Below are 18528 nucleotides of genomic sequence, written 5' to 3'. Positions count from 1 at the left end.
GAGGGTGGAGGGACGGCGCAGGAGAGGAAGGCCCTCTATGAGGTGGATTGATTCAGTGACTGGGATAATTGGGATGGGAGTGTCAGAGACAGTACGATTGGCACAGGACAGAGCGGAGTTTAGGGCTGTTGTACATAGGGTCGCTATGAGTCGCAGGCGACTCGACGGCACATAACAACAGCAACAATCTTGACTAGGATTTCACTTGTGATAATATTAGTGATGCTGCTTGATAATTTCCACACTCTGTAGGGTCACCAGTTTTTGGAATGGGAATAAATATCAATCTCTCCAGTGAGTTGGTCAGGCAGTAGTCCTCTGAATTTCTGCCGCACCTTGTGAGCACATCCCAGCTGCATCTGTTTGTTGAAATATGTCAATTGGTATTCCATCAATTCCTGGAGCCTTAGTTTTTGCTAATTCCTTCAGAGAAGTTTGAACTTCCTCCTTCATGAGCATTGCCTCTTGATCATATGTTGTTTCATTAAATTCTTCTGTATCAGTCAGTTCTTTCTGACTTAGTAACTTTGCGTACTCTTTCTATCTTCTTTTGATGCATCCTGGATCATTCAATATTCTACCCATAGCATCTTTAAGTACTGCTTTTTGAGGATTGAAATTGTTCTTCATTTCTTTCAGTTTAAGAAATGCTGAGTGAATTTGTCCCTTTTGATGTTCTGAGTCCAGCTCTTTGTACATTTCATTGTAATACTTTGCTTTGTCTTCTCAAGATGCCCTTTGAAATCTTCTGTCCAGCTCAGCACTCGAGCAATATTCAAAGTCTCTTCTGACACTCATCTTGTTCTTTTCTTCCTCCCTTGTTTTTGTAATGACCTTTTGCATTCTTCAAGGATGATATTCTTTATTTCCTCCCACAAATCCTCTGGTTTTCATTCATTAGTTGTTCAAGGCCTCAAAACTGTTCCTGAGGTTAAATTGAGGAGGAAAAGACCGAATTTTGGCTCTTGTGGATCTGTTTTAATTTTCTTTAGTTTCAGTTTGAACTTGCATATGTGTAGTTTATAGTCTGTTCCAAAATTAGTATTTGACCTAGTTTTCACAGCTGATACTGAACTTCTACAACAATTATTTTCAAAGATGTAATCAATTTGTTTCCTGTGAATATGTATCAGATGAAGTCCACATATATAGTCGCCATTTCTGTTTCTATATAAGGTATTTGCAATGAATAAATAATTGATTATACAAAATTCTATCATTCTATCTCCAGCCACATTTCTTCTACTAAGTCCATGTTTTCCAGCTCTTGATCATTATTAATGCATCTTGATTGAATGTTCTATTTCTGACTGCAAAAGATAGGAAGAATCTTCTTTTTCCTCCTCTTTGTCTCTGAATGTTGGTGTATATATTTGAATGATAGTGGTATTAACAGGTCTTCCATGTATTTGTTCCTGTGGCTCACAACATTGTATTTCAAGATGGATCTAGAAATTATCTTTTGAACTGTGAATATGACCCCATTTTCCTCACATTTTTATTTCCAGCATAATAGATCATATGATTATCTGATTCAAAATGTCCCATGCCAATCGATCTCATTTTGCCAATGCCTAGTATGTCAATACATATGTATTCCATTTCTTCCATAACAGTGCTGAATTTTCCTACATTCATACCTCTCACCTTTCATGTTCCAATCACTAGTGTCTGCTTGCAACTGTTTCTCCTCCTTGTGTTTCTTAATATAAGAGCTGAGTTTCCAGTGCAATATCTACTAGTCTAAGTGTGCTCTATCATACATCTGGTCTTCAATAATCACTCATCAATGTCCCAAACTTAACCTTCCGATGGTTTTTTAATTGAGATGAGATTGACTCAAGATCATATCTTTGCTCTTGTAGATGTGTTTTGATTTTCTTCCGTTTCAATTTAATCTTGCACATGAGTAACTGATAATCTGTTCCAAAATCAGCATATATACACTAATAACCAAAGCCAAAGATGAGGAAATTGAGAAATTCTACCAATTTTTGCAGCATGAAATTAAGCATGCAATCAAGAAGAAGTAGTAATAATTGGAGACTAGAATGTGAATGTTGGAAACAAAGAAAATGGACCAGTGGTAGGACATACACACAGATTTGATGACAGAAATCAAAAGGGAGGTCAAATTATTTCATTTTATATCATCAATGATATACTTATTATAAATATCTTTTTTTTTTTCAAAAAGCCCAACAATGAATATACACAAGGACCTAACACAAGAATCATACTGACTGCACCTTTGGAAAGAATCCCTTGTGATGTTGGCAATCAAAACTAATCAAAGTTGGTGCCAGCAGCTGGGCTATGTTAAGGGGCCTGAGAAGGTTAGGTAAGACTTAAATATATGTCAACTTGGCTAAACTCCTTTGTGGAAAGTGTACAAAGCTGAGAGAAAATGTTTGTCCATGTGTCAACCCACCTTACCCAAAGAGAAAGGAGACATAATACAAATATCAGGTGGAAGGAGACATTTTATTGGTTGGGGGGGGCGGTTGGTGTGTTGGAGGGGTCCTTGGAAGCCTATAACTGGACTAGAATCACTGGTTTCCTCCAGAACAAAGTGGTGCACCATGGCTGTGTTCATGGTACTCATTGACTATGTCTCCCAATGTGGCAAAAAACTCAGAGAAATCAATCTCATTATCTCGATTCTTGTCGTGTTTCTCAAAGACATTAGACAAATAGTCTTTGCCCCTTTTATCCTGTAGAAAGAAAAACATACAGTAAAAAAAAAATCCATCTCTAGCCATTCCTCATGTGAGATGAAGAAGAGCAGAACAGAAGGGGGAAAGTGGGGAGACAACACCTAAGTCAACTTCCATCAGCAACGATAGTTCAGCAGCAGTTTCCACCCCACGAGGGAGAGATGAGTTCAGTAATGAGCCAATGTACTTCATGTACAGCCACTACCACTCTGACAGTGGAGATGTGGCCTGACAGGGAGCTAACAATAACCCCGTCCAGCAGGGAAATGTAAAGAGGAGTCTTTGGGAAGCAATGAATTACCTCAAAGAAACCAAACACCTCAAGGGACTCTCAGTGACAAGAGAGAGGGGAGATGCTTTAGTTTACTCACTGTCCTTAGAATCATGGCATCTCTTTGACTTTCTAATACATCTGTCTATTTTTTTTTTTATTTCAAAGAAATCATTACATTTCTACACCATCACCTCAGGTAATGAGGGTCTATTCTCTCATTTAAGAGTAGAAACCTGGGGAACAGTGACTGTGAGTGGCTTGTCCGGGACACACAATAGGGAGCCCCAGTAACAGTACAGGAGCCATGGGCTGCTAACGCTGTGTCCCAGGCTTTACGAATGTTACTTTCTGCTTTCTCACAAGGTTGGCACTACCTCAGGCCTGCAGATACAATGAGGACAGGGAGGAGATGTGGAGACTGAATCAAGGAAGACTCTGTATCAGTAATTTCAACAGTGCATCCACCTGACAGTGAGGTCCTCAGACACGCCAGGCCACAGACACTATGCACCTACCACTACCCCACCCCACACACATTACACAGCCTTTTCCTTTCCCAGACAAGCTAGATTCCTACTCACACAGGCACTGAGGAAGTTGGGGAAGTTCTCTTTCATCATCTTCAATAGGTTTTCCTTGGTAATCCTGTCATCTTTTCCAGTATATTTATGAAATAGATTAACCAAGCGAACGGCGGTCTTCTCTGCTTCAGTGTTGCTCATCTTGACTTTCAAAAAGGCTGCAATAAAAAACACAATAACATGTTCTCTTTTTGTCCCATGACCATAGTCAGTAGACACGAAATCAGTGAGGAGGAGTGGATGGAGGAGAGTTAGAGGAACAAGCATCAGGAGTGACTGAAGCCTGAGCCAAGCCAGAATAAAAGGAACCGCCTTTTCTTAAATAATGAGTCCAATTGTTCTCGGACAGGGGAGGGTGGGACCAAGTCCAGGATCCTGAGACCATTCCCAGAGGACTTCTGGAGTGGAAGAAGGAGAATAGGATAGATCTGGGCTATAGTTACTGAAGGGCAGATCTACACTAGGATGAATCGAGATGTCATGTCTTCTGGCCCCCTGAGTTTGGAGCATGACCAGAAAGAGAAGCATCAAATCCAGAGACAAGACTCCCTGCTGGCATAGGCTTTGCTCTGCTCCATTCTCTCCACTTAGGAAATCACCTAGCAGAGTGAGCCTGGGAATTGGGTCTAGAATTGTGGATTTCTGGTTATCTGGTCCCTGATCATCAAAGTATCCCTATTCATAATAAAGTTTCATCTTGAGTATAGAGAAAGTCTAGCAAAAGCTTCCACTGTTAGAGACCAGCTGTGGACAAAAGGAACAGAACATCACACGGAGACAAAGGGCTTCCTGAAGTACTCCCTGGACATAAGAAAGGAGCTGAGATTCCAGCACCTTCCAGGCTTAAAATGAGTAAAATCAACTGCCTGTGTTTCCACAGTAATGATGAAAATGTTGCCCTTTGAATTGTCCAACAGTAAATGTTTTCTACCTTTAGTTCTTCTGTTTAAAGAATAATATCATGCCCTATCCCACTGTAACTAAACAAGCCAGTGCTTCAAAATCCAAGTCCTCCCCACAGCACTGGGAAACTTAGGTTGGGCTGAACCTGGAATCCAACATGTGAGCAACGGCACTCTGTGTCCCTGACCTTCACTCAAGGCACTCGGGATGTATTGTTGGCCCCCGTATGTGACCAGCTACTAACAAGCTACTGTCACTTCCCAAAGTAGAAGCCCCGGCTGGTATCCTTGTGAGGACTATGGCCAGGCCAGAATCTGGGTTCAATACCCAGAGTCATGGGACATTCCCGGGATGTGGAAGTCTTGGGACATGACATTTTTAAAAAATCAATGAAAAATTACCTTCCCAAAGCAGCTATGCCTAGAACCTTACAACTATTCACAAGCTGATTCTTATACCTGCATCCTGCAAAATTTCCTGAAGTCACTCTGAAGGATCCTGTACACAAGTGGAAGAATGAAACCAGATGGTAAAGGAAACCAAGAGCTATCCAAGGGGAGACCTTTGCCTACGAGTTCTCAGAAAAGTCCTAACAGAGGATGAGATGCAGGACATGCCAGGAAAATCTCAAAGTCCCATTCTGTTGTTGTTATTTTAAGGTGCCATCAAGTCGAGTACGACTCATAGCGACCCTATGAACAAAAGATCTGAACCTAATCCTGTCCTGCTCCACACTTCCTGACACAGAGCCCATTGCTCCAGTCACTGTGTCAACCCACCTATTTGAGGATGTTTCTCTCCTTCACTAAACCTCAACTCTTCTCAACATCATGTCCTTCTCCAAGGAATAGAACCTCCTAGCAATATGTCTAAAGGAGGTGAGGCGAAGCCTCATCATTCTTGTCTCCAAAGAGCACTCCAGCTGCATCCTCTCCCATCCATGGATGTTCAGTGCTCTTCTCCAACACCACAGCTCAAAGGCATCAATTCTTTTTCTGTCATCCTTATGCATTGTCCAGATCTCAGATACTTGGTCAGTAATTGGAAAGACTATGGCCTGAATCAGATACACCTTAGTCCCCTAACTGGCATCACTACTCCTCAATAATTTGGAAAAGTCCCTAACTGCAGATTTTCCCACTGCAATGCATCTCCTTTTAAACAAAGAGAATACTTATAATTAAGTCCCATCCTACTAGTGTCAAAATCCAGGCAACTCAACTTACAGATCAGGGTAGTGTTCCCTCACTCCGGCAAGAACAAAGATGTTGGCATCGAGCACAACACCTAGGAAAGCACAAGGCATACTTACCGGAGCTGAGGATGATCAAGAAGAAGAGGATGAGAAGCGAGATGGTGCATCTGGGCACAAAGCAGGCCCTTTATATAGCTCAGCCTGGCATTCCAGAGGGTGGGTGTCCTGTGGAAATATTTGTTAGTCTCCCTGAAAATTGCTCCATTTTGGGAGGGGAGACACACCCAAGAGATAATGATCAGAACTTCCTGCCAGATATACCGGGCCTGGAGTGCCTACCACTATCAAGATGCATCACCACCAGGATGTCTGTCCAGGCTTCTGACTGAAGGAAGTCCTAAGCAAGAGAGGTGTGGGCAAAGATGAATGTGTTGCCATGTCTCAAGGATTACCAAACCTAAGGATTTGGGAAGGAAGAAATACCTATTTGTTCTTTCCCCTAGTCATTCAACAACATTCTTGCTATTCTGAGCAATTTCATGGCCAGGTAATGTGTTATTGTTTTGTGCATACTGCCTCAGAGTTCCATGAGGGCCTTGTGAGTTCATGGATGGTTCTCTATCACTGTGAGGCATTATTTTCCCCTTTTACAGATGAACAAAATGAGACTGAGGTTGAGTCTCTCAAGTTTACTCTAATGGAATACGGCATTTTCAGGGCAAATCAGGTCATTCAAACTGGAAATTCTGTACTTAATTATATGGCCCACCAGCTGAGTCACTGACAGGGTCACCCTGTAGTGGGCAGGGAGTCACACCTTTGGCTGCCCTGAGGAGTCCGTAGTCCAGGACAGGTGGCCCCACGAAAAACCTTCCACAGGTGCTGCCATGCAGAGAGCACTGGAGGCTCCTGGGTTGTGGTAAGAGTGAATGTGGTCTCTATATTTCACAAACCCTACCCATCACGTCCCTTCAGGCCACAGGTCCCACTCTAGTAGTTGTCTGTGGACATCATTGCCCTGAGAACCCAGATTTTCCTTTAGGAAAGCTTACTTTTAAAAACACCTTTATTGGCATCATCTTGCTAGATTCCCACAGGAGCCCCGGGAGGGAAATTTGGATTCCTGATAATGGAAGGATTGATGCCAGGCAAGCACAGTCAGTTGGGGTGCAAGATGTAGGCACTATCTCACCACACAGGCCCTGAGCATCCGTGGTTAATATATAACTAGAACTATGTCCTCAGTACCTGAAATACCTAGTTTCCTTTTCTTTGACAAACTCTATAGTGAGAAATTTTTTTTTCACTTATTTACTATGCAGAACCCAGATATGCTTAGGTTGAGATCTCCAGAGAGATTTAGAAAGTGCAGGAGAGGTGGCTGCCAAGTTGACCCTAACACCTGTGCTTTAGAGATTAATATCCCAGAAGCACTGTCCATTCCTCCACTTTGTATGCATAGGGGTTATGGTAGTGCCATAGTTACAGCTGCAACAGAAGGAGTCTCCTGAATTTTGGGTCAGAGGCAGGAAATAACACCTCCTTGCAAGCAAGAATCTTGCAGAGCATCTAACTTCCAGTCCTCTAGTCCTCTAAGGAGTTGTAAACTCTTGAGTGTCTTGATCAATTTACTTTCTTCTTAAAATATATGGTGTAGATTTTGTCTTTTGCACTGAGCCCTGGTCACCAATTGACCATAGACTCTAGGCCCTTGAGTGAACTTGGAGACATGGGGCCTGGCAAGGTGACCTGTCAGTCTCGGGTTTCTTATGTAGGTGGGGTGAAGAGGAGTCATAGTATCTTCAGCATCTGTCATCATCCCCATATGCAAAGCAGCCCATGACAGTCTGTCATGACAGCGTCCCTTGACTCTGAAGTGTTCTAACTGTTGCAAAAGAGCTAGAGCAGGAAGCAGGTGCTGGGAGAGAAAGCAGAAGAGTCACTGGGGCACACCGAGGATTAGCCACATTGAATCATTGAAGTGTTCTCTTTTCCTTTCGTTCTTTCCCCAAGAGAGCCTCATGAAAACAAAGAGATGTTGAACAATTCCAAATTTTCCTCTGAGTGATTATTAGTATTAACAAGAAAAAACAAACTCATGTGTCAGAGAGAGACCTCAGCATAGGGTTTATAGGGCTAAGAGCTTTCTGAACCGGATTGCCAAATCTTTCTTCCAATATACCCCTTGGCAATTTTAAATCTCTAACTCTTGGGTCAGTGGGTGTGGTTCAGTGAGTTTCTTAATAAGGATATAAATCGTGCTAAAAATTACCAAAAAACAACTGGGACAGAACATGGACAGAAAACTACCAGAAATACAAGTTGGGTTTAGAAGAGGTTGTGGTACTAGGGACATCATTGACAGTGTTACATGGATCTTGCCTGAAAGCAGAGTACCAGAGGAATGTATATTTGTGTTTCGTTGACTGCAAAGGCATTTGACTGTGTGGATCACAACAAACTGTGGCTAAACTTGAGAAGAATGATAATCCCAGAACAACTGATTATGCTCATGTGAAACCTATACTTAGACCAGGAAGCAGGCCTCAGAACAAAGCAAAGAAATACTGCATGGTTCAAAATCAAGATCTTCATTGTGCTGGGGGCCAGCGCTGTGATCTCCTTCTGCATCCTGTCGGCAATGCCTGGGTACATAGTGGTCCCACCAGACAGCACTGTTTTGGTGTAGAGGTCCCTCACCCGGGTCCACGCATGGACAGGGGTGGCAGGGAGCTTTGCTTTTATGTAAATTATACCTTTCCAGGTTTTGGGGTTTTTGTTTTGTTTTGTTTTGTTTTTGTTAAAAAATCTTCCACCTTAATACTTGTTCTTTAGTTGTTGTTTTTTTGTCAATAGTCAGCCATTAGTGGCCCTACTTTTTTGGGGCCCTTGCCCTTTCCCTCAACTCTAGAAATATGAAGGCTTTTGGTCTCCCTGGGGTGGCTGAGATGCGGAGGCAGCCAGGGCTTTACCTGTACACTGACTTGAGACCAGTTGAATAAAAGTGCACACCTTAAAAAGTGAAAAAAAAAAAATCAAGAAGGGAGGGCATCAGGGATGTATCCTTTCTACAAATCTTTCCAACTACATACAAAACAGATAACTTGGGAGGCAGGATTTTATGAGGATTAATGTGGCATCAGGATTGGAGGAAGACTCATCAGCAACCTTTGTTATGCAGATAACAGTGACTATATATAAGGACCTCACCTGACAGAATACACAAGAATCATTTTGACTACATCTTTGGAAAGAGTCACTAGGCCAAGGGCTGATTGTGAAAAACCAGGGAGCTGCTGCATTGAACCCGTAAAGTGTTCTCCTTATCAGTAACCCCGCTCTAAAATATCACCATGTCATGCAAAGAAATCTAAGAGCATGCAGAATCTTCCCCAGAGTTATTGCTAATGTCACTACAGAGAAGAAAAACGCATGACAGCCCCATGTGTGTCAGAGCAGAAGAGATCCATAGAGTTTTCATGGCTATGACTTTCAGAACCACAATGCCAGACTTTTCTTCCAAGATACACTTTAGCAGTTTTAAATCTCCAATCCTCTGGCTAGTAGCCACGGTACGTACAGTGGATTTCTTAATGTTCCTTTTCTAGCCATAGTCTTGTAACATTCACTTTTTTTCATCAACTCAGAACCAATTGCTTCTCAATTAGGTGTCCAGACTCTAAATCACATGGGAAAAGATTGTTCATCTATTCTGAGGAACCACTGGTGAGTTCAAACCATCAGAGAGGCAGAAACATTGGATCAGAGAACAGCTCCCTATATACTAGACCGCCAGAACTCTCTTAAATGACTGGGTCAGACTTTGAAAACTAGGTATTTGTGGCCCACCAAGAAGATATAAGAATTTTCTAATAACATAGGTACAGAGCATCCTTGTAAGAGTAAAAAAACCCAACCTTTATTGCTATCAACCTGTAATCAACTTATACCTGATCCTCCAGTGAGATTACTCTGGCTATAAACTACACAGAAGGAGATTACCTCCAGAACCATCAAAGAATTGCCTGTCACGTTTAGGTTCTTATTGTTGTTGTTGTTGTTATGTGCCTTCCAGTCAACTACAACCCATAACCAGACTAACGCAAATGACTCTGACATTGCCCTATCTTGAGTCGCCTCACCATTGCTGTAACACCTGACCCCATTGCCACAGTAACTGTGTTGATCCATCTTACTCAAGGTCTTCCTCTCTTATTCTGACATACTACCCTTCCAGGCATGATCTCCTCCAAGGACTGGTCCCTCGTGACAACATGCCCAAAGTGTGGGAAACAGTTTCATAACTCTTCCCTCCAAGGAGCAACTTTGTTTCCTCCTCTCCAGGACATACCTGTATGTTAGCAGCATATAAATTAAGTGTATGATACGCTAATGAGGAGATTTATTGTTTTCCCTAGACTTAATTGAGAGCCAGTGCTAGAGCACAGACAGGCCCAGACTATCTTCAACAAGAAGAAACAAGAGCACAGCCTGTCCTTTGGACCCAAGGCCTTTACTCGGAAACTCCCAGACCCAAAAGAAAGAGAGAGCTCTAACACTGAAGACAAAAAGAAGCAATAACAGAGAGATAGACAGTAGTGGCAGCAGAGCAGTAGAAGCAGAAGGAAGCAGTAGAAGCAGTTAGACGCCTGGAGGGAGAAAGCTGAGCTCTTTTGAGCAGAAATCTTGCTGGCAGATCATGGGGACACCAGATCCTTGACAACAAAGGTACATTTGCTGATCCATGGGCCTATAGAACTGAGACCTGTGAGGACAAGACTTACAAGAAGAGTGAGCTATCTCTGGGTACCTACTAGTGGAAATAAACAGCATAGTGACACATGTCTGAACCAGACAGAGGTCAGGCTAGGGAACTTATGGGACATCTGAAGAGACTGAAGAGATAAAAGCCAAACAGAAACTGCCTGCAGGCCTGGCAAAAAAAAAAAGAAAAACTGTCCTGAAGTTGAAACTGTGACTTAGGTAGTTTCTGATCCCGAATTGTCACCTGTTGCTTTCATAATAAACCTCATAACCATGAATGTTGTCTGTGAGTTCATTGCAACAAATTGTTAAACTCAATAGGGGTACATTTCTGTTACAGGGACAGTTGGCATCAGAAACGTTTTTAAAAGGAGGTGTTGGTATTGGATGTAAGGAAGTATGTCTGTCTCCAACCTATAGGAATCAACCCAGGATCAGACTGTTGATGGGATATTAATTTTTATTCTTTTTCCTCTTTGTGGACGTAGAACAAGTCAGATGCCTCTGTCACACCCAGTTATAGTAGTCAAGCACTTAGTCATCTGAACCACGCAGATGCTCCTTCTGTCTCCCTGTTGTCATTGTGTGAAGTGTCAATGAGTTGACTATGACTAATAAAGATACTATGCGCAGCTGACTTCAACCTTGCGCTAGCCTGCTCCGTCTTCTCTAAGATACTTGAGCCCATTGTTACAGTCTTCTGCACTTTCTCTTACCCTCCAACTTTCCCAACATGATGTATTTTTCCAAGAACTAGACCTCCAAACAATATACCCAAAGAATGTGAGGTGAAGTTTCACTATCCTTCCTCTAAGGATCCCATTCTAGGATGGCCTTTCAAATTCCCCAGCCAGCACCTCCTTCAGTCCTCATTGAAATCTTCAAGCTTTGTAAATTCATCCTCTGTCTCTCATACACTTGCCACACTTCCAAAAATTCTTCACAGTGTCCTTTTAAAATATACCTACCCCTTCCTTCTCTTCCCCCAGCAGGACCTCACTCCAGTCAGGCTCTACAGCCCCACCAGCTATAGACTGAGTTTCTGCCTGAAGCTATATTTGCCCTCCCACTGACTGGCATCTAATCTTCTTCAGCAACAATGCTTAAAGCTTGCCATTATGGTTTCTAATTCCATCAAGATGCACAATAATTAACTATAATGGTTGAAGATGCGAATGTAGATGACATAAGGAGAAAAAAAGATTACATTTTACACTCAATAAACTTTTTGGGCATTCCGAATGCTGGATCACATCCAAATCTGGAACAAAAGTCTTTTCATTACATTTTCATTAACTTTTGGTCATTTTAATCACAATGAAGGGAACTGATTTTTATCACATTATCAGCATTATTACCAAAAAATATCTTCTACTGTGTATTCTAAAACTTTGTGTCTGGCTCCAATTCCTATTATCTGTCATTACACACTTACTGTATTTAATATGTATCTCTGTGTCTATATATTTACTAAGTATGTTCTCTTGTATATATATTCTAATATACATAACATTGTTTTTTAATTTTCTGGCTTCATCTTCTTCCATCCAATAGTTTCTTTTTAATCTGTTCATGTTGCCATTTGTTCACTGGTCTGACACTTTATAAGTCACATCAATGTCCCTCAGTCCTGCCTGCTCTTCACTGCAAGATCATGTGCCTATTATCTCGGTCAGAATAGCAGTGAGGACTTGTGTCGTTTTCAAACCTCTGTGGCCACTACTGGTTCCTCCTCACATCCACTACTGTTCTCAACCTTCCCCATAGGCAATGAGAAGGCTTTAATATGGCATCTGTCAGGCCCTATGTGGAAGGAGGGTCAATCAAAAGCCTTATACCCAGGAATGACCATGCTGGTTCTACAAAGGCTGTGTTCTTTTAATAGTTATCCCAGATTGTTGGGGTTATTAGGTGCCATTGAGTCAACCACAACTCATAACAGTCCTATTAGGGACAGGTCTGAACCCTGCCCTATCATGAGCCATCCTGGTCATCTCTGAGATACTTGAGCCTATGTTCCAGTCACTGTGTCAATCCACCTAATTAAGTGTCTTCCCCCTCCTTTGCAGACCCTCCTGCAAGCATGATATCTTTTTCCAAATAATAGCCTCTCCTAGCAACATGCCCAAAATATAAGAGATGAAGTTCTGTCATCCTTGCCTCCATAGAACCCTCCAGCTGTAACTTTTCCAAAAAAACACCTGTTCATTCCTTTGACAGTCCATGAGAAATTGAGTACTCTTTTCCAACATTACAACTCAAAGGCGGCATCCTTATTTATCATCCAGTTCTCAGAAACATAGCAAGTAATTGGAAAAACTAAATGAGATTCACCTTACTCTTCAAACTGACACACTGCTCCTCAGTATTTTGGAATGGTCTCTAGCAACGGATTTGCCCAAAGCAATACATCTCCTTATCTTCTGACTGCTAGTACCAAAGGAGTTGATCATGGATCCAAGCAAGACAAAACCTTTAGCCATTTCAATCCTTTCTCCATCTATCATGATGTTGCCCACTGGCCCAGTGGTAAGGACCAGTCTGCTGGTCTGCTTCATGTTAAGATGCAATTAACATGTCTGCTTCATGTTAAAATGCAATCCATATTGAGGGTTGTAGCATTTTATCTTCTGCAATAATTAGTTCAGGTTCCCTTTGCCTTCAGTAAGCAAAGTTGTATCATCTGCATACTGCAGGCTGTTGTTGAGTCTTCCTCCAGTCCTGATGCACATATTTCTTCGTAGAGTCAGGCAACATGAATTATTTCATCAGCATACAGATTGAATAGATACAGAGAAAGGATACACCCCTGACACCTTTCCCAATTTTAAACCATGTAGTGATTCCTCGTTCCCATCACTTAACAGCTTCTTGGTGTAGTATAGATGTCACACAAGCCAATGAAGGGTTCCGGAATTCTCATTCTGTAAGTATTAGCCATAGTTTATTGTGATCCACACAGTCCAATGCCTTTGCATAGTCAATAAACCACAGATAGACATTCTTCTGATATTCTCTGCTTTCAACCAGAATCCATCTGATACCAGCAATGATATCTCTAGTGCTGTTGTCTCTTCTAAACTCAGCTTCAACTTCTGAAAGTCCCAGTCAGTACACTCTTCCAGTCATTTGGAAAGATTTTCAGCAACATTTTACTTGCTGTGATATTAATTATATTGTTCAATAATTTCCACATGCTGTTAGATCACCTTTCTTGGGAATGAGAACAAATATAGCTCTCTTCCTGTCAGTCAACCAGGTAACTGTCCTCCAAATTTCCTGGCATACACTGATGAGCACATCCGAAGCTGTATCTGTTAGTTGAAAAATGTCAGTTCGTGTGCCATCTGCTTCTTGGGCTTTATTTTCTGCCACTGTCTTCCCTGTAGCTTCAACTTGTTCAGTTCTTAACATTGGTTTTGTTCATATAGTGCTTCCTGACATTTTTTTTCAGTGTCGACAAGATCATCTTGATAGTAATTCTATATTTCTTCCATCATCTTTTAATGCATCCTGGATAATTCAAAATTTTGCCATGTCAACTTTTGTTTGGAAATTTGAGGCTTGAAATTTTTTTAAATGTCCTTTCAGCTTGAGAAATGCTGAGAAAATTCTTCCCTTTTTGTTCTCTGACCAGCTATTTGCACATATTGTTACAATGCTTTTCTGTCTTCTCTAGCTATCTTTTGACATCTTCTGTTCATTCTTTTACTTCAACATCTCTTCTCTTCATTTTGGCTTCTCGATGCTCTACTTCAATTTTCAGTGTTTCTTCTGATATCCATTTTATCTTTTTCTTTTTCTTTTCTCTTTGTAATGACCCTTGATCTCTTCATGGATTATAGCCTTGATCTTATTCCACAGTTTCAGTAGTCTTCAATCATTGGTGGTCAATCCTGCAAAACTGTTAAGATGTTTTGTGGTTTTTTTTAATTCAGGTGGAATAGACTCAAGGTCATAGTTTGTTTCTTATGGATTTCTTTTACTCTTCTTCAGATTTCATGTGAATTTACACATTCATGTGAGTAATTGATGGTCTGTTCCACAGTCAGAACTTGGTCTGGTTCTGACTCCGAACATTGAGCTTCTCCAACAATTTTTTCCACAGATGTAGTCAATCTGATTCCTGTACTGACCATCAGGTGAGGTTGATGTGTAAAATTGCTCTTTGTGTTTCTTTTAAAAAGTACTTGCTATGAATAAATCAGTGAATATAAAAACTCCAATCATTTACTCTTCCACCTCATTTATATCACCAAGTTTGTACTTTCCCACTACTATTCCTTCCTCATTCTTTCCAGTTTTTGCACTCCAATCAAATAAAAATTCATTCATCTTGAGTGCGTGTTTCATCAATTTCTGACCGTAAATGTTGGTAGTAATCCTCAGTTTACTCCTCTTTGGCTTAGTTGTTGGTGCATATATTTGACTAATACTCATGTTAACAGGTCTGTCATGTATGTGTATTAATAGAATCCTACCACTCACAACAGTGCACTTTAAGGACAGACCTTGACTTTGTCCTTTTCATTAAGAATGCCTCTCTATTCTTCAGTTTTTTTATTGTCAGCATAGTAGATCATATGATTGTCTGATTCACAATGGTTCATGCCAGTCCATGCAGCAGCACCAACTAAGCCATTGACTTCAGCAAATGCCCAAATCCAAGTCCCTGTCCTACCATTCCACCAAAGGCCTCAGTTGGGGCCGGAAAAATGTGTCCTGGGCTATGTTACTTGTATTCCTGACTGTCAATTGATTTGTATGCTATTTATGACTTTATTGATGAGTGTTTGTGTGCTTGTTTGTTGTGTGCTCTGGTGGTACAGCACTTGTCTGTCAGTCTGCTGTACTTGTGTAATGTGTACGTTGCTGTGATCCTGGAAACTATGCCATCAGAGTGTCAAGTGCCAGGGATTCGCCCATGGTGGGTATGTACAGAAGAACTCCTAGAATAAAACAGACTAGGAAGCAGGACTGGTCACCCACTTCTGAAACAACAGGCATTTGAAAACTCTATGAACAACAGAGAAAGGCAGATAGCTACAGTGTCAGAGGTACAACCCAGCTGAGAAGTCACTCACATATGAGAAGAAACAACTACAACCATTAACAATTGGAGAATGGACTATATGAACTATGAATGTAGGAAGATGTCAAAAATGAAGTGAAACTCATGAAGATCAGCATTCTAGGCACAGTGAAAAGACTAGTAAAAACTTATTGTTTTTTAGCAGGTAAATTAGTAGAGGAAAGTTGTCTAATCCCAAACATATCTTGTTTTGGGGTTTTTTTTTTATGTTTTTAAATCTTTTTTAATTTTATACTGCTTTACTTACAATCTGGTTTTCACAACAGATGTTTCTCCCTTCCTTTCCCAACCCCTCCCTCATGCCATCAAATTATATGACAGTATGATTGAGCCCTTACCATTCATGATCACCCCTCTGCTCCCCCTTTCCTGCCTTGGATCCTCATACTCATTCAACAATAACGGTCTTATACAGCATTTGTCTTTATGATATTCAGTTCACTTAGCATAATGCTCTCCAGTCCCTCCCAAGTTAGGTAGTAATTTACAAAACTTGCTCCTGAATGCTATATAGTATTCCATTGTGTGAATGTACTATAATTTCTCAATCAATTCCATTTTGGTTGGAAATTTGGGCTATTTCCATGTTTCTATGCAGATCTCAGGCCTGGTTTTAATTGGTTTTGGTCAAACATTCTTCTAAGTGGCATAGCACTAGTCTTCCATTTGCTGTACAGAGGTAACTTGTGGTTGCTGTGATGCTGAACACTGTGACACTGATGTGTCAGATGTGATAATGGTTACACATGGTGGACAGTGTTTGGTGGAGCTCCCTGATTAAAACAAGCTTGAAAGCAGGACTAGCATCCACTTCTGAAAGAGCTTGCCTCCAGAAACCCTATGAACTTGGAGAAATGATGAAAGTTATACAAGTATTCAGGCCTTTCATTCATAGGGTCACTATGAGTCATCTACAATTCAACGGCACTTAACAATAACAACTATGTTCATACGAATATGTTCATATGAATAACGCTGCTATGAATATTGATGTCCAAGTCTCTGTTTGTGCCTCAGTTCTCATTTTCTCAGGGTATATATCAAGCAATGGAATAGCTGAGTCTTATGGAATTTCTATGTTCAGCTTTTTTTAGGAAGTCCCAAGCTGCCTACTACAGTGGTTGTACCATTTACAGTCCTACCAACAATAAATAAAACTTCCTTATTGCTACTTCCTCTCCAGCATTTATTACTTGATGTCCTGATAAACTTTGCCACTGTATTTGGATAAGAAGATATCTCAGTGTGCTTTTGACTTGCATCTCTATTATTGTCAGTGATTTTAAATACTTCTTCATGTGTTTGTTGGGTATTCTAAAGTCCTTTGTGAAAAGTCTTTCCTTATCTCTTGCCAATTTTGTAATTGGATTATCAGTGTTTTTCTGTTAGAGGCCCTGGAGTATTCTGAAAACTTTCATTATGAAACCCTTGTCTGAGACTGTATTACCAAATATTTTTTTCCAGTCAGTAGATTTTTCTTTTCACCCTTTTGGAAAAAGTTTTTCATGATCACAGAGATTTAGTCTTTAGAAGGTCACATTCATCAATTTTATCCTCTTCAGACTGTGCATTTCTGGCTATATATGGGAGTCTCTTTACACCAGAGACTATGCCTTCTAAGCTTGATCCTAGTTTGTCTCTTATGAAATTTATGGTTTGAAGCTTTATTCTGAGGTCTGATACACCAGGAGTTGATTTTTGTTTATGGTGTGAGATGTGGATCCTGTTGCAGCTTTCTGCTATTAACAATACAGTTTTGCCTGCACCATTAGTTGAAGAGATTGTCATTTCCTCATTTGATAGGTTTTATTTCTTTGTCAGATATCAGTTGACCCTAGATAGATGGCTCCTATTCCATTGGCCTGTGTGCCTGTAATTGCACCAATACCATGAAGTTTTGTTTACTACCAGTATGTAGCATGTTTTGAGGTCAGGAAGTGCCATGCCTCTTCACTTATGTTTTTCAGAAGTGCTTTGCTTATTCAAGGTCTTTCCTCTCCAAATAAAATTGATTATTTCCCTTTCTATCTCCTTGAAAAACAAATTTAATGAACACCCATGTTTATTGCTGCTTTGTTCACAATAGCAAAGAGCTGGAAACAACCCAATATACATCAACAAACAAATGGATAGAGAAGCTGTGGTATATTCACATAATGGATTTTTATGCACCATTGAAAAACAACTCATGAACTGTTATACAAATTGGGTGACCCTGGAGTTCATTATTCTGAGTGAAATATCTCAGTCACAAAAGGAAAATATTGCAGTATGCCACTATTGTAAAATGGGACTGATATTGAGGTTGAAGGAAGACTGAAAAAGTGGAGATAAATAATGTACACTGCATGGAAACAAATGAGAGAGAACTGTTTAAAAGGGATATATGATTAGGTATTATTGTCATGACAGGAGTCCAGAATGAAGGCTGCACGGTGGAGTCGACTTGAGGGGAGGGATTGTATGGCAATGAAAGGATTTTTCTTTTACTTTTCAAAGAGAAGAGTGAATTGGCAGGGAGGAGGTGGGCAGGGAGAAAAGTGCAACAACGAATGAATGGAAATCCTAAGTCTCTATAAACTTTCATTAAAATTAACTTTTAAAAAAACCTTAAAAAATAAATTTGGTATCTGTATTGGAATTGTGTTGAACATATAGATTGCTTTTGGTAAAACTGTCATTTTCACTATATTGAGTCTTCCTACTATGAACAAGGAACATTTTCCCATTTATTTAGGTCTTACTGTGTCTCTGAAAAATGCTCTGTAGTTTTCTTTGTGTCGGTCTTTTGTATCTCTAATTAGGTTCACTCCCAAGTATCTCAATTTGTGATTGGCTAATGTAAATGGTATTGTTTTCTTTATGTCATTTCCTGAGTTCTCTTTAATACTGTATAAGAATCCACTGATTTCTGGATATTGATCTTGTATTCTGCCACTCTACTAAATTGGTATATCAACTGTAACAGCTATTTTGTTGAGTCCTTGAAATTTTCTGTGTAC

General features: G+C 40.5%; 1 protein-coding gene across 1 annotated transcript; it reads right to left on the bottom strand.

Moving 5' to 3' along the window:
• Positions 1 to 2549: 2549 nt before the first annotated feature.
• Positions 2550 to 3713, bottom strand: LOC102877590 (protein S100-A7-like). Its single transcript, XM_006895888.1, has 2 exons — positions 3573 to 3713; positions 2550 to 2714 (listed from the first exon to the last, which is right to left on the bottom strand). Exons 1-2 carry the CDS (start codon positions 3711 to 3713, stop codon positions 2550 to 2552), a joined length of 306 nt encoding a protein of 101 aa, XP_006895950.1.
• Positions 3714 to 18528: the final 14815 nt, after the last annotated feature.

The sequence above is a fragment of the Elephantulus edwardii genome, unplaced genomic scaffold (assembly GCF_000299155.1).
Source record: "Elephantulus edwardii isolate Elephantulus edwardi_28Jun2011 unplaced genomic scaffold, EleEdw1.0 scaffold00176, whole genome shotgun sequence".
NCBI classification, from domain to species: domain Eukaryota; kingdom Metazoa; phylum Chordata; class Mammalia; order Macroscelidea; family Macroscelididae; genus Elephantulus; species Elephantulus edwardii.
This window is presented reverse-complemented; position numbering and strand designations above follow the sequence as displayed.

Coding starts and splice junctions, on each gene's coding strand:
- LOC102877590 (XM_006895888.1), bottom strand. CDS start 3,713: ATGAGCAACACTGAAGCAGAGAAGACCGCCGTTCGCTTGGTTAATCTA. Junction 2,715..3,572: donor CCAACTTCCTCAGTGCCTGT/GTGAGTAGGAAT, acceptor TTCTTTCTACAG/GATAAAAGGGGCAAAGACTA.